Source organism: Heliconius melpomene, chromosome 13, assembly GCF_056956725.1.
Source record: "Heliconius melpomene rosina isolate 202511_hmr_F chromosome 13, ASM5695672v1, whole genome shotgun sequence".
Classification (NCBI taxonomy): domain Eukaryota; kingdom Metazoa; phylum Arthropoda; class Insecta; order Lepidoptera; family Nymphalidae; genus Heliconius; species Heliconius melpomene.
The window spans coordinates 17,637,128-17,654,393 of NC_140401.1; the positions used below are offsets into that span (position 1 = coordinate 17,637,128).

Consider the following 17,266-nt stretch of genomic DNA (forward strand, 5'->3'; position numbering starts at 1 on the left):
CAACAACGCAACCACAACCTTACCTCCGTACGTAGCAAATATGAAAATTGTTTATCTAATTTCAAACTCTATTCTACAAAGCATAAGAGTCTTCAAAGAAACATCACTTAACAGTCTCTATGTTTTCGACAGAGGTATGAAACGTAGATGTCAGTTCGAGATAGTTTGATTAAACTGTTTTCTCAAAGGTGACACCTTTGGCTTAAGGTGAAGTATTATAGGTAGTTCATGTGAGGGTTTTCTAGGTCCTTTCTTATATATACATATGTATGGAATGGAGAGTCTAGTAGTATGGCAAAATTAATTATTTATTTCAACAGTTATGTCAAAAAATTCATCAATCTGATGACAATATGAGGCTTTATTTCATTTCACGTTGTATCCCGTTTATAACGGTACGGTAGGGTAGGTACGGTAGCAGTACGTTAAAGGGCAGTGGTGATTACTTAACACCAGGAGTACCTACGCTCTTTTCCCTATTTTTTTTATATACTATCCAAATATGAAGATATGGCGTGGTAAGTAGTGGAATTCTACCTACAAACAATTTTATCTGCAACGTGGCCATCGTGGCGCAGCTGAAGTTAACGAATTAAATTATTAATTAAAATTATAAATTCAATTTTAAATTTATAAAACAATTAAGTAATTACAAATTATCACGGGATAAGTACAAAAACAAATATCAACATAGTAAACGAGCGAGTAATTTAAATGAATATCAATACACGAACAACTGAAATATTCATGAAATGAAAGATACTCGAGTTTCATTTTATGTAATTATAGATGCATTGCTTTTGATGATTGTCTCATCTGAAATAATTTTGTCATTTTGCTCCGTTTTAATTTAACTAACGTAGCTTTTTTTGCTGCGTTGTGTTACGTTACTAAACACAAAATGTCTAGTGAAAATGAAAGAAGCTTCTTAACACTAGGACGTAGTCTCTGCCACTATTCACTGTACAGTATAAATTAGGAACAGATTATTTGACCCTAAAACTTAATTCTATTATAGCGGTTGGTAAATCGATCCACGCTTAGAATTATTTATTTAATTAATTAGCTTAGCTTAAGAATATATAGGACAAAAGTAGTAAAAAAATGAAAGTATTATATAAAAAAATTAAACTTGCACACAGTATTTCGGTACTTATAGGTATGTATATAGGTATGTATATATGTATACCGAACACAATCTCGAAAGTATTCACTAATGGGAGCAAAATGCGAAAATTACCATACTGTAAGAGACAGACCGCCTTTTGTAAACAGACGTCGACTTTTTCGTGATTAAACATCTAACTTAATTACTTAAAAGCTTTGGTAAAAATGCAAAAAGGCACCTTTGTTTTGTATCACAAAAAAAGTTCTAATTATTGGGGAAATTGTCAAGAAATCAGAGTTTGACTGTGAGTTATGATTGTGGGTTCGAATCCTATTCGAAATAAATGAAATAAATACTGAATATAAGTACCATTTTTACCTGTAAAATATATATTTTACAGGAATATCAAAAGGCATATATACACAATAATGAATATAAGCATATTAATTATTCTTTTTTTAATATAAAATTTAAAGGATTACTCCGCGTAGCGTGGTACGCAAAGAGACTTAATTATTACGATACAGGATACAGCGTGAAGCTGTGAAGCTGAGGGGGACGAAGTGTTTTAACACTAAGTTCTCTCGACCTAACCTGCAAAGTTTAAAAGTTTTTTATTTAAATTCTAGGTCGACGGGGAGTACTCCAAAGGTTTTTATTACGCGGCGAATTTCATGCAATATACATCAAAAACGATACATAAATGCTGGCTTTGATTGCGTTTACTTAGAAGTTTAATTTTAAACTCCATATGAGTGTAGACATGACGGACGATTCCCATTTATATTTTCAGTACAAAACCTACAACACAAACATTGTCCTTTAAATAGAAAAGTGATATTATTAAAAAAAAAAAAAACCGACTTCAAAAAGGAAGGTTCTCAGTTTAAAGCGTAACTGATTTTATTGCATTTTTCAGAAAAGTATTGTTACACTTAGAATAAGGTTTTAACATTTTAACCAACTTCAAAAGAGGATGTTCTCGAAATTTTTTTCGAGGATTTAACGAAATTACTTTAACTTTTTATGCACATACATGTTTTATACAATATAGATTTACAGATCCATACTGATTTAAACCTACAACTATCAGATATTAATTCTTATTCTAAACCACTATGCATTTATATCTTCATTTATAACATAGTATAGTTACCTAGTATCTTATTATAAGTTTTAATTATATCCGCATATTCGAAGCGCAGCGTGCATCTGATGCCTTCGTGATATAATTTATAACGACTAATTAATTAATATATAGCGTTTGCATTGCTCAGTAAATCTTGTAGGAGATAGCTAGCAATTATTATGTGATGGCAGCAAGTGCTTTATTGGTCAAGTAAGTAAATGTAGTGTTGGGTCACTCACACTAATTAAAAAGTTTGGATTTGAGGGTATTTGTATGTTTTGAAGTATCTATTGTAATTTTATATAGTTATTAAAGAAGATTGAGCAAATTGATGTGCAGTAGCAACAAGATAGCGACTAACTGAAAATGAAATGCTTGTAGGTTCGAATTTTACACGCGGAATAAAATCATTTTTATTTTTCCTTTTTTTTTTAAATTTCAAAGGTAGAACAAAGCTCGGCGCGTAGCTTTCAGTTCCACCAGAAGGCTGTAGATTCGTATTTATAAATCGTTTTTATTCATAGATGATTAAGAAGTCATCTCAAGATCGCTCTAAAGATGAGAGCGATTTATAAATATGAGCCGTAGTGTCTCAAATTCGATCTAAAAGTGGAAAACGGGAGTTAAGACTAAGTTAAGACTAAGTCTATTCCTATCCTGCTATATCCAGGATAAAGCACAAAGCTATAAAAGCAATCAACGTATATGTTCACTTTAAACTGCGGTAAAAATGCTATATGGTTGCTATATGGCTATCAAAATTATAGCTTTTGTCAATATGTTAATAAGGCCGTAACTGCGGTTAAAATGTAAAATTAAAATTTAAACTTTTTGTCTATAGCCTTTTATTGATATATGTACCTATAAAAGGCTATAGTGGGAATCGAACCCACAACCGTCGAACCGTAGTGCTTACACACACCCTAGTGCCCCTGCGTCACGACAACCTCAGTTACTTCTCTATGTATATATATTCTTTAGTTTGTTCGATTATGCTGTTGCGCTTACAACTAATGTCGTTAAAATGAGAAGCAAGTGGAGAATAGCGACTTATATATACGTACATAGCTTAAACTAAAAAAATATGTTATTTTCTATAATGTTTAAATAACACTTCCATATTTCCTAGTTAAGGGCACAATAACAATTGTGATGATCAGAGATTAATATCGCGACCCGTAGCGTTACGCCAAATGCACCCGTTGTTGGCTCGTTACCGATCGAATCATTTTGATATTTGAAATGTTAGTTACATTTCAAATTCAAATTTTTTACAATCCTTGTGTTGAATAAATCTTAAGCAGAAGGAGGAGGTACGGCTAAATATCTCAATAATCTTTTAAAGGGAATCTTTAAACAAATGTCCATTTATTTGGATTGCGAGTCCCAAGCACTGCTACTATCTCTTCCTACAACGCGATGGGCGCCGTAAATACAAGGAATGCTAAAGATTTTCTTCTCATGGTGATTGATCGCTTTGGCTATTAAATTATTGTATTGTATATATTGGCTTTCTTAGATGTTATTTGTTTATCTCAATATGTTTTCCACAAATGTTAGAGTAGACAAGGAAAATCCTTTTTACCCCATAACTCTTCCCCGAATAGGAATAGAATTTACAACCCTTGAAATTGGATTTAGCTATGCCAAAATTGTTATGATTTTTTTTTCAGCTGAGAATTTATTGATATTTTTTCTTAATATCTTTCAAAAAATGTTAAGGCTGCTCAAATAACAATCTCTTCATTTAATCTAATAAAACGTAATTACGTTATGATTGCTTTTACAAAGCAAATTTCTCGATAAATTTAAGGAAATTTGTAATAACGTTTAATAAACCACTAAAATTTCTATTCACTGACATGCTTAAGCATGGAAATAGAGTAATAATATGAACCTAAAATATAGAAAATTTACATAAGTAATTTAAAGCGAGTATCAAAATCACTCGTCTCACTACACAACCGCAGTGTCATGGAACGCAATATCCAAAACAGTAATCGCTTCATTTGCTTGAACTTATGATGTACGAATCGAAATGACCGCATTTCAATAATCTATATATATAAAAGGACTTGTCCTCACTGACTGAGGTAAGTAAGACGCGCGCACAGCCGTAACCGCTGTGCGTAGAAACGTGAAATTTGGACAGATGCTTACTTTCGTAATCTGGACATCCACTAAGAAGGGATTTTAAAAAAATTTAACCCTAAAAGGGTGAAATAGGGGTTGGAAGTTTGTATGGAAAAAAAATTAAATCGGCACCGATTTTTATAAAATTTGAAATTTAGATTTTTAAAAGTATTTAATTGAATACGTGTTTCATAGTTTTCTAGAATTCTCCCGCTAAGGGTGCAAATAAGGGGTTGAAAGTTTGTATCGATTTTTTTTAATCGGCACCATATTTTATAAAATCTGAAATTCAGACTCTTAAAAGTATTTAATTGAACAAATGTTTCATTGTTTTCAAGAATTCAACCCCTAAAGGTGCAAATAAGGGGTTGAAAGTTTGTATGGAAAAATCTTCAAACCGCCACCGATTTTATAAAATTTGAAATTACGACTCTTAAAAATATTTCATTGAACACATGTTTCATGGTTTATTAGAATTCACCCCTAAATAAGCTAGCGAAGCTGCGCGCGTCCGCTAGTATGTATATATAAGCTTATGGTTATTGTATGATATATGTATATATACTTATAATTATAAATAGTAAGAGGGACTTATGTGGGTTCAATTTATACTCCGAAGGATGAATCATTTCCACTTCCTGGCTCTGGAAAGACAACAAAGCGCCGTAAGTTCCGCAAAGTTCCGATTTTTTTTCTCAAAGAGCAGCTTTATGCTCTATACCGCATTTAGCATGGCTACAACAGCAGGCACTAGGGGTTAAGACATTCTGTTCGCCACGTATCGCCACGTATCAATTTTCGAGATATTACTTTTTGAGTGTCGGGTCTCAACGCCGCAGGTTTTCTCTCAGAGACTCGAATTTATTAATTTGGAATTACGTAATTTTTTTATCCTGCAAATGGCAGAGTATTCAGTGGGAACTTAGTGTTAAGACACTCCGTTTCCCACTTTCCCCCGAAGGAGGCATTGCGTGATTTTTCCAATTCCTATCATAAATGCCCTAATATTAGAATATCTAAAATAATTGCTACAGGCCTCCTCGTTACCGGCCGATGCCCAATGTAATGAAGTAGATATCTAAATTTCCAGAGGCTGATCAGCTCGTTACTCTTACAGCGTACTCGTAGATAGATTTAGACTAGTCTTGTAAATTCGCCAACTAATCAGTATTCAATCGATATAAAGTTGTGGTGCGAGTGATGGACGGCAGCGAGTTTTCATATTGGTTGGTCAACCATTACTATTTTTAATCGACTTCTGTAGAAAGAGAGGTTTTTTTTATTGGAAAGCATACACTTAAAGGGAACTTGAAGAACATCAAATTGATGAAGGTTTGGTTAGAATCCATTTTTTGTTGAAAATCATATTTTTTTTTGTCTTTGCCTTTTATTGAATTTGCCTTCGTCTTGTTATATGTTAAGGACTAGCCGTCGCCCTCAATATTAGCTCGCGGTGCATTTAGGCGTGTGTGACGACATAAATACCAACCAATATTGTTGAAAATACTATTGAAATGAAAAACTCAGTTTTTTCCCATTACTGTACTTTCTTGATGCTCCCCTACACTCCCTAACCTACTTTTTTTCAACTTCACATTGTATCCCACATATAGCAGACTATATATGCATGTATAGGCGTAGCGAGCCTGGTGCTAAGAGACTCCATTCTCCATTTTTCATCGAATTCTAGAGGCATTTATCAACGTCACGATATACAATACTTAAAAACAAAATAAATACCAACGAATACGTTTAAAAACGCTATCTTCTTATCACTTGGACATTTAAACGCTACTTTACTCAAAGCTCTCCTTGGGGGACGAAAATTTAGGACATGGCTTATGTACTGAGAATCATAATTCGGATGAATATCTTACTTAGTATATCATAATATTCCGTATTGCATGTTCATAATAAATAATAATCAATTTTTCATAGGATAACGTATTTTTACGAAGGTATACATTTTATTAATAGGAAAAGATTTTTCCAAATTTACGCTTTATCCCTAGTGGGATAGCCAGGTAGTATCCTTAGGAGGAGTAGGTCTCTATATACATGCCCTCCGGGAGGTCGTCATGCTTTTTACGTGACTCTAGTATTTTTGATAGTGTTTTCGAAGGTCAGTCGAGATTTCCCTCTAACTGTCCTACTACGTGCAAAATAAAAAAAGAAATTTAAAAAGTAAAATCACGTGAAAATATAACAAAATCGTTTTATCGCATATTTTACACAAGACAGGCGAATTCCTAAAGAATCTATCTACATAGCAACCCAGTTTCAAGCGAGCATTCTTTCACGGAATGAGGAACCATTCCGGGTGATGTCCAAATGAAACTTAATAACCTTCACGGTTTCGTGCCATAGCAGGGTAGACAGAGGAAAGGTTAAGACATGTCTTTTTGTAATTTCTCTCCGCACTTTATTTGGCAGGAGCGGATAAGTGCCTTACCAGTGCAAACATGCAGGCTCCCGCTATCCTGAAATTTCATCGTTTCATCAATGCATAATAATCATAATTTACTAGTAATAACAATTACTGGTAAAAAAAACAAGACAAGCAATATACAGTCATGCTTACATATGAAATGAATATTATTAACAATTTTCTTACAATTTGTAAGATTTTTTATTAAGCCGCGTTGTTGAGTTCCGCCACTCAACACGCAGTCTCGTAATATCTACAGAAAGTGGGGAAGCGAGTGTCTCAGATCTTAACAATAGGTTAACTCTGCTTACCCTGCGGAATACAACGCGCATCTTAAAAAGAACCTGAACTTGAATCATAGAAAGTCCCAGCGCCCTTAAAAGTGCTAAATCAGTTATTTATATTACGAGTATCAATTTGAAATAGCCATGACACGGAAACGTATAGGTGTTTCATAGTTTGGTTATGTTGCATTAAATATTTTAAGCAATTATGCGGGACGCTTGTTTACAATTTATTATGCTAATGAACTCAGCTTTATAGACGCCGGGTGGTTACATATACTACACAGTGCCGCCAAGGATGGACAATTGATTGTTTTTAGGTCACTGCTATGACACTGTAGGGTGTAGGTGCATGTTAAAGCAATGGTTATAGGTTCGATCACAACTCTGGGGAACGATAACGATAACATTTAAATAATTTTTATTTTTTCCCGCAAAAAACATATAGTCAAATCAAAATATCTTAACACTAGATTCTCTGCCTACTCTGCTATATGCATTGGAGAGGATACAGAAATGTTATTGGGTGCTGCTAACCTACTGATAAAATGCAACAATTTATTACTCTGCTTTCTGTTTTTTTTAAGAAACAAATGAATATTAATCGAAATTATACTTATATTCATACTTATTTTTGAATTTATTGAGAAAGGCTAAAGGGTTTAGATGTGGCATGTGTCATACACAAATCTTAGCTGTTTTCATTAGACCACGGAGCGAAGAGACTGGTAAATGTTGTTCATTTTATTAAGTGTTTTAAAGGCTATTTTACGTTTCTTTATTTAGCTTAAACGCTTCTTTATGTATCCCGCACATAGCTGAGAACATAGTGTGAAGACATTTCGCTCCGATTTAGACACTCTCCACCGAATACTGGAAACAGTTGAGTGGCGCAACTCAACGCAGCAAGAAAATGAAAATAAAAATATTTCACTTCCGCGTGTGGACATCGAGACGACAACCTATTTAATTTTATATTACATTTTTAGGTAAAATCGAGTTTACAAGGCAGTGTGTCCTCTTTACGATCTGTTTACACGAGCTATCTGCTGCGAACACGCAGAGTTACGACGCGAAAGTATGTTATACAGTTTCTGTGTCTGGTCGAATGTGAATGTATATATTGTCGCACACATCTCGGAAACTAGTACTGTACTTAATTGTCGTTTCCAGCAGCACAGCATCTGATTGTAAACTCGACAGTTATGGGTTTGATTACAAGTAGAATTAATTATTTTCATTTCCTCGATCTCGTAAAGTAACAAGACGAAGTCGCGCCGTTCAGTATCGCTACTCAACCCGCAATTCCTTGAATGTTAAGCAGAAAGTGCATAATGTATGTTTTGACAATAGGTTCTATCTCTCTATGTTATTACATATGCAGAATGCCGCCTTAAGCTACTTATATACTTTGTTTTAATAACACGGTAGTAGAAATGAGTCCTTAATCATTAATTTATCTATACCTATAAATTAAATTGAAGTCAATCTGTAATTTTAAAATAACCGTGTTTTTCCAAGTCATATAGTTATTTTAATTTTAGCACAATACCAACTCTGTCTTTCTATTTGTTCAGGCTGATCTCCGGAACAGCTGAACCGATTGTGGAACTGACGCTGAAAGATTAAGGGTTGTAGTCAACTTATAGGCTACTTTTCTCAGAATTGCCTCGGGATCGGGATTTACGCAAGAAAAGCCGCAATTGTCGTTCGCGCGAACCTGCGTTTAGATATGAAATAACTATACAATTTTCTAATACAATAATTTTTACTACCAAGATCAAAAAATATCGCTCGTTTCAAATAAATTGTAATTTTTGATATTAAATTAAAAAACGAACTGACTTAAGATTTTGTCTTAAATTTTATAATTTACTAGCGACCCTCTTGCGGCTTCGCCCGCTTTAACTACTGGATTATTCATATAATTTATGTTTGCAAAGCACTTAAAATAATGTGAAAATGAATTAAACCCTAATGCAACATTTTCGTAGTTTCAATAAGGATTATCCAATTGTTTTACACAGCAAGGATTTTTAGTAGGTACCGTAATTTTAAATCTGTGCTACTAATCTTTTCAAGTACTTATTAAAATATATTTAAATGACTATTTTTAGATAGTTAAATGACTATTTTTAACCGGAAGAAATTATAAACTAAAACCTATTTGCTAATAACTACTACAAAAAATATGAAATCAAATATATCGCGCTGAAATAATACATTCAACTCAAATTATGCAATACGTGCAAACGCATCTAAATATTCGTTGCTATAGAGGCAGGCGGGTTTTTTTTTCGAGCTTGGGGTTATGCTGAAGAGGGTATTCTCAAGAAGAGTCCCTGATGAAAAGCAATCACTACGTGGCTGCCTGTGAGGAAAATTAAATAGAATGCATCGGCCGGGAATCGAACCCGGGCCGCCCGCGTGGCAGGCGAGCATTCTACCACTGAACCACCGATGCGTGTAAGGCAGGCAGGCGCGGCGGACGCATGGCGAGTGGCGAGCCGTTTCGCAGCAATGATTTTTTGATATTGTAATAACTTCTAAAGTACTTATTAAAATGAAAAACATTAAAAGAAAGTTTTGATCTACATTAAATGGCCAACGTAACTAATATACTTATTTATATGCTGAGAGTAAGGGATAAGTGAAACTTGACTCGATACAGCTGATGTGTCAACGGCGTGATGTGTCAACAATTAAATGCGTTTTTCTCTAAAACTATTCGCAATTTCGAAATAGTTTAAAAAGCAAATTTTATCTTCGTTTAACGTAGAAATTTAATAAACTATTTTAAAGGAAAAAGATTAATACCATTATGAAAAAATATCCCTCACAATAAAAAATATATTGAAATTATTATTTTTAGACAGAAATATGATCATTACACGTTATTCTTAAAAGATAGTAATATGCTATCACGGACTTTTTTGTAGATCTTATAAAGAGGAACAATACTCCAGTACATTATTTTCATGTATTAGTTACCATTAAAGCAGCGCATGCGCGAAAGTGTCTCAACGGGTAGGACTTTATACACATTTATCGTATTTATGTTAATTTACATAAGAATGTACAAATAATAAACTATATATAAACCTTCCCTGAGAAATACTCGACCTAATGGTGAAAGCCGCATCAAAATCCGTTGGGTGGTTTAGAAGAAGAAGAGTTAGAAAGTTCAGACAGACACGAAAAGCGACTTTGTTTTGTAAGATATAGGATAGGATAGGATATTATTGTGAAGTTGCTATTGAAAAAAAAAACAATAAGAAAAAAGTTATTTATAGTGTGTGATAGACTAGTATATGAAAATAATAAAACTAAATCATCAAATTGAGACAAATTCAAAACTATCTGAGTTTGTACTATTTAAAAGTTTGAAGTATTTACTAGGAATTAGTTTAAATAAAACTGCGAAATAAGTTTATTATATATTTATTAATATTAATCATATAAACATAACTATATGTTCGTTATATATCTTATATCTTCTGATCAGTTCTGTTCCATTCTCCCGTCTTCTAACTTCTCCGCCTTTCCTTTCCTTAGACATGTTCGTGACATATTCACAATATAGATCGTAAATGACTATTTCTTCCAGGAATAACATTCAATCAATATATGTAGTACATACGCCTTAATAATTTCAGTTATATTGAGAAAGCAATCTAAAATATATAATATATAAAAATATATGTAAATAATGATATATTTTAATAAGTTTATGAATATTATACAGATTTATTCTAGATAGGTATTGAACCTACGACCCCTCAAATGCGAAGTAGAATAACATTATAAATAAGAACGTTAGATAATTGATATAAGGAAAGTAAATTTATGATTTTTTTTTCTTAATATTATATATTAATCTATAACAGCTATATACTTTCAAAGCTTACCTAAATCAATATTATGATATATATTAAATTCTGATGTATATATAATTATATGATTTTAGTTGTGTGGACTAATCAATCGATATTGCCTGAAACAAAAATTAAAAATTTTAAGTTAAAAATTTTGTGACATCTATAGTTGCAAAACGATGTTGTGTTGAGTGGCAAAATTTAACTCTGCGCTTTGTCTCTTGTACCTGAATGAGTAAATAAAAATAATTAATTTTACAGAATGGGAATCGAACCCATAATCACGTTTAAACTCATACACGACGCCCTCATCTAAATGTTTATTATATCAAAATACATAATTTCCAAATTAAAAAGGAGGACCTCGAATAGCAATGTTAATTAAAGTACCATGTTTTGATTAATTTCACATGCTAAAATGTTTTCATTTACACAAAATACATATTTTGGTCAAAATATTTAAATATAATACGATGCTATAGGCCTTCATGGGTAGTTAAACGCGATGTTTCAGCGTTCAATTCTTATTTCCCTTATTAAAGCCGCTAGTTCAAGTGAGGTATCAGTGAAAGTTCGAGACCTCTAATTTTTGTACGGAACCCTCGGTGGGTGAGCCTGACTCGCACTTGTCGGGTTTTTTAGAAAATTGTGTCTATACAAAATAGTACTTATATACAACTATACTTATATACAAAGTAGTCATGTAAGTATCAGATAACACTAAATATTTATTGATTAATAATATTATATTACAACCTAGAAATACTTCTATATTAGATAAGATAAACGGAAAAGATAAATTTATGTACCTTTTTATAGATAGATATAATTATGCATAGATTTCCATTAATATATATCAAAATTTAAATAGAATGTGGCCTCTCAATGACAACGCCGCGAACTAGAACAGTCTCATCTTTCTTCTGACATCCTCTTGTTCTACGTTCTTCAGTCCCGTGCAAAAACCAATTCCTTCTGAATTCCTTTCGGCAGTCTCTTCTCTCCCATGGTCCAGAGCTGTATGGTCCAAAATGTTTGCCACATTCATGGTGGTGACCATGATTGTGATGGCCATGCCTATGGCCGTGGCCATGAGGATGAAAGGGATGGCCATGTGGACCATGGCAGCGTCCATGGTGATCATGTAGCCTGAAGTGATGGCCATGGTGATCTTTGTGATGACCATCAAAACGCCAAGGGAAGTCATCATGACCATGGCCAGGAGGACCACGGCATCGCTGTGATATTTCTCTATCACCACCGGTATTTATCCAAGGTCCATGGTGGAAATCAAATCTGCTACAATTGGGTCCCCACATAGCTATTTTCTTTATTTCCTTTCTTTTTATATTCTTTTCTTTTCTTTATTTTGTTTCTGTTTTCCAGTTGTTTAATAGAAGACGTCTCTATAGTATGAGAGCTGACTGCCGAGTGCGCTGCATTTAAGAGAATTGACTTTTTATACGATGATATTTCACAATTTTCAATGGTTTCCTGCAATAATAGTTTAGGGGAATATTGTGAAATTTATGATTTCAGTATATTATGAAATTCAGTATGTTATTATAAATGGATATATGTATATGTTAATTGTTTTTTTCATTTCACAGTTTTGTCGATAAGTCTAACAAATTATATTCTTAACATTGTGTCATAAGGAATATTGATTTTACAAGGCAAATTTTTAAACTGGAACGTGACAGCTTGTGGTCTCAATAGAGAAAATGAAATATTTCATATTTTCATTTCCAAATTCCAATTTTCATTTCTAGTACCGAAGCACAGTGCGGCAGTGAATTCTGACAGTCAAGACGCAATGGAAACTTTATAATTATGATGAGGATGGATTCTGGCAATCCATGAGATTTAAGCCATCCATTACCCACTAAAACCTCACGGTGCTTCTCGCCGATCGCTACTGGGATGGACTGGTGCCAAGGGATTCTTTCGCGAATGGCAGGGTATAACCACTCGTGTTAAGACACTCTTTGCACTGCTTTCCGTCCGAATTCGAATTTTATTATAGATGTTCTATTATCATAAAAAAATATTACCCAAAGTTAAAATTTAAGTGTTTAATAGAACAATAATATTTTTTTTGCATACAACATTGTGCAATACAGTGAGTCACCACATAATTTCACAATAATAAATAAGTTTGTCTGTCTGTATGATTGAATTGCTTAACACTAGGTAAGGCAATCCTTCCCAGGTATCTTCTGTCTACCCTGCTATGTGCGTGATTCAGCGGAAAGCTAAAAAAATATTGATAGTGCTAATAATCTTAAAATAGGTCTATTTCACCAGGAAGACTATATTTTGTCACGTCAATCGTTCCAGTGTAACCTACTTCATGTCATAGCTGCTGTACATGTCATACAGGCGAAGCCTCAAATAAATACTAGTATAATATATAACAATTGAATCTCAAATGCAATAAGCTCAGTGGAAATCCACACGTTGCTCTAATTCTAACTATCAGCATTACAGAGGAAACCGCAGCCGACCTCCAATTCAAAATTCACTTGACTAATAATGGTGTATTTAGTCTTTTATCTCTGTTTTACCATTGTGGTGCAGTAGGATAGCGTTTAATTGTAACCGTGAGTCGTGGGTTCCATCCCCTGTGGGGAATAATAAATAAGTTGTCACGTAATTCTCTCCGCTTTGGTAATGTGCGTAGAATTCCACCAGGCATCAGTTTCCGGTGGGAAACGGAGGACGGAGGTTGACTTTAGTTTGCCTGTACACATATTCATTCATATTCTAAAAGGTATTAGAAAGGATATTAAATATTTTTTTATTAAAAATATATAAGATATTTCCTTCCTTTGGCTACAATATAAGAATAAGTTTAATCGAACAAAGCCACGTTTGGGTGTTTAGTACATAATTTATTACATGACTACATGTACTTAGATACATTTTAAGTGCTTTAAAGAAAATATGTAAAAACAACATAAATTACACATTCGTCGCGTCGCGTTTTAAATTTTCTACTAAATTTTAAACTTTATTCCTTTGTAAATAAAGTTTAAATTGATTTACCGCAGATATGACAGGTTTAACGACGCCGCGTCACGTAGTTCCTTCAGAACTTCAGAAATCACCAGAGAAGTGAAAGATGTCCATATTTTTTTAATTTAAGGGACTAATTGCTTTAAAAGCTTTTGTGGCGCGATGGTATAGCGTACGAATTCATGGGAATTAATTTATTTCACTTGCTCGCGCTCGGCTCACATATCTCGACAATTTGGCGATAAATTGAGTATTTTAAAAAAAGGTTCCCTCGGTCTAAAAGATATTGACACACCTAACAAATTATTTACACGCTTTTGTTGGATTCGTTTGTCTCAATCACTCTCACGAACTCCTTAACTTATTTCCTGGCTCTACCGGAAGGGTAAAAAAATATATAAATATAAGTGGAAATTGAAACCATATTATTATATTTTTTAATAACATTTCTTAAATATTTTCATTTGACATGTTTATATATTTTCATTTTCTCGCTCCACTCAACAAGCACGCCTAGAAAATTTAATGGAAAACAGAGCATCTTAACACTATGTTCCCAGGTTCACACCCACAGCATGGACACCGTACATCTTCCATATTTACACTTGAGAGCATTTTGTAGTGTTGATTCCGTAACGACTTGAAAATTTTCTTCCGTGTTTGTTAAATAGATAATTATATACTTTGCACCAACAACTTCGCTTAATACAAATCATTTTATTTATTTATATACGTTTTATCCAGGAGGGTCGACAAAGGCAATTTAATTTGGAGGTACTACATTCCTCACGCACCGGCCAATTGTCGAGTCATTTCGTGTTGAGTGGCGTAACTCAACGCCGCGTTTTTTTGTAGTTATTCAAGCGAAAAGATGAGAAAAATGATAATCGACCGCACATCCGTCGCCGTAACTGTTACAAGCACAGAAAAATATACTTATTATTATAATTATAATATTATTTGTCGAGGTCGATACCTGCCCCGTTTAAATACACCTACACATAATAATATACGAGTACAAAAGTATATTATATAGATACAAAGTCGATTTTTGCTTCAATCGTATTTACCAAACGGAAATTGACGCAGCTGAGAAGTTTTCTATAAGAACCCTATAGCTTTAACCGCATGGCAATAAATCTATGAAGTAGAATATCCGGCTCGTAATAATCGAGTATTGAGATATATTGAGATATATTACTTGTTTTGTATTTCTGAGGCCGTCGTGGTACAGTGGGACGTTGTTCAACTGTAAACGCATTGGTTGTAGGTTCGATTACCACACGGAGGAATGAAAAGTCAAATAAATCAGCTTCCAATGTATCCCGTACACAGCAAGGTACGCAAAGGGAACCTAGTGTTAAGACAGAAGAACGCAAGAAAAAAAATGCAAGTCTTTAAAATGAGCCGAGCGTGGAAAACGGAGTGCCTATGCCCACCTTACTATGCAAGGGTAGGCTGAGGGAACCTAGTGCCAGGACTACCTTCCCCCTTTTTTTGCTGAATTCTGGAGGTATTGCGTATTGAGTATGTTAAAATGTGTGTATATTAGACTTTTATACGCATTAACGATTAACATGTTTATGCGTCATAATGCAGATGGCTATATTAGATTGCGTGTCAAGAAGTTCACTTATCCGTACTAAAATTCTTAACTCAATTTTGTACTCTATTCAAAAGGTAATAAGATCGATAATGGAATAATAATACGTGATCCTGTTGGCCTGTGACCAGGCGCCGTGAAAACGGCTACTCATGTTGTGATATACGGTTAGTGAATTCTGGTGTTTAGTAATTAGTTTTTTTTTGTTATTTTTATTTATTTTTACGTTTTTGCTATATAGTAGAAATACTAAGGAAAATTTCCTTCAGGTTGACTACATGTACATGTAGTACATGTGTGTAAGTGGGTATTGCAGCGTTTTAACAGTAGGTTACCTCTGCCTATTACGCTATGTAGAGACACACAGCGTTGAACTTTATGAAAAAAAAAGAATATCTGAAGCATTACAATATAGTGACAAAACGTGACCAATTATTGATAAAATACCATTTTTTTTTACATTCTAAAATGCCAAATATGTGAAAATAATAACGGTAATGGCTGCATTGTAACAACAGTGTGTCACAAAATGACCGAGTGTGTCTCGTTCATGATAGAAGTGCATGAGTTGCATAATGCAACGGTAAGTTTATGATGACACTGTCAACGGATACAATATTAAGAAAATCTGGAAAATAACACATTAATATCAAAAAAAATATTAAGTTTTCGAATTACCTTCTTACTCACTTACGAATATTTTATGAACTGTTGTTTTTTAACAAGGTTTTTTTAACTAATTTCTTTTTATAATACGGTTCTTTCTTCAATTACTGCAAGTGACATGGTCGTGTATTCTTTCATTTCAGTGAATCAGAATTAAGGTAACTATCAAGATAGAGTTAACTTAAATCAAATGTGGTTTAATAATTGTGTTTTCTATTTAACTTAAATGTTGAATTAACTTTAAGACAAGCATTATTTTATCTTAAGGAAAGGAAACAGTGTTTAGAATTACTTCATCGAGCAAGTATATAAACTTTTAAAATATCCTATCATAATATATAGATCTACAGACACATATTTCACAACAAATATGCACTAAATCTTTATAAGTAAGCTATAAAAATTGTTCTTCACCATAACTTTCTGCAAAGCCTACATACACCGTAAGTTAGGAGCAATGAGTGGAATGCGAATCGTTAATTTACGGGAAACGGCGTCTTGTCCGGAATCACAATGCTTATGAGAATGTATGGTTCAATCTGTTGGAGACAAGGTTTTGCACTCGGGCGTTTAATGGTGTTTACATCATCGATCATTATTTTTCAAAATTAATATTATCTTATTATAGAAAACGTTAATACAAACGTGATGTGGCGTAGTGGGACAGTGTATGGTTATAATACCGATCATTATGAGTTCGATTTCCACTTGGGGGACATTATTTTTAAATTATTACTCTGGTAGATGAAAGAGAGCATTGAAATCTTCCACTCCAATGTCTACTTTCGCACTTCGTGCATTGAGAGGGGGTCGTTAGCATCGCATTTTGTGAGAAAATGGAAATAGAAAAAAAATAACTCACATTGATTTGACCCTATATTAATTCACATAAACCATCAAACAGAGGAACGCTAAAAATATACAGCCGTCTCAAATATATTTTAATCCGGCTCGAAGGACCAGTTTCTTCTTAACGCCAAATTGATAAAATCTCATATTTCACAGTGTAACGTATTGAAAAT

At 33.5% G+C, this 17,266-nt stretch overlaps 1 protein-coding gene and 1 long non-coding RNA gene across 3 annotated transcripts in view; one reads left to right on the forward strand and one right to left on the reverse strand.

The window, feature by feature from the left end:
• The first annotated feature begins 4,810 nt into the window (after positions 1–4,810).
• Positions 4,811–17,266, forward strand: part of LOC146533217 (uncharacterized) — a 316,872-nt gene continuing 304,416 nt past the window's right edge. The window contains exon 1 of the long non-coding RNA XR_014878650.1: positions 4,811–4,891. This is a non-coding gene — a long non-coding RNA (uncharacterized LOC146533217). The remainder of the gene's footprint in view (positions 4,892–17,266) is intronic.
• Positions 10,508–12,401, reverse strand: LOC146533218 (uncharacterized). Of its 2 annotated transcripts, XM_085196599.1 has the most exons (3): positions 11,767–12,401; positions 10,991–11,076; positions 10,508–10,756 (listed from the first exon to the last, which is right to left on the reverse strand). In XM_085196599.1, exon 1 carries the CDS (start codon positions 12,171–12,173, stop codon positions 11,859–11,861), a length of 315 nt encoding a protein of 104 aa, XP_085052725.1. In that variant the 5' UTR covers positions 12,174–12,401; the 3' UTR covers positions 10,508–10,756; positions 10,991–11,076; positions 11,767–11,858. The 2 variants fall into 2 exon arrangements, with proteins under 2 accessions (XP_085052725.1, XP_085052726.1); XM_085196600.1 differs by lacking the exon at positions 10,991–11,076.

Bases quoted from the DNA above. Each gene is read 5' to 3' on its own strand.
- LOC146533218 (XM_085196600.1), bottom strand. From the start codon at position 12,173: ATGGTCATGATGACTTCCCTTGGCGTTTTGATGGTCATCACAAAGATC.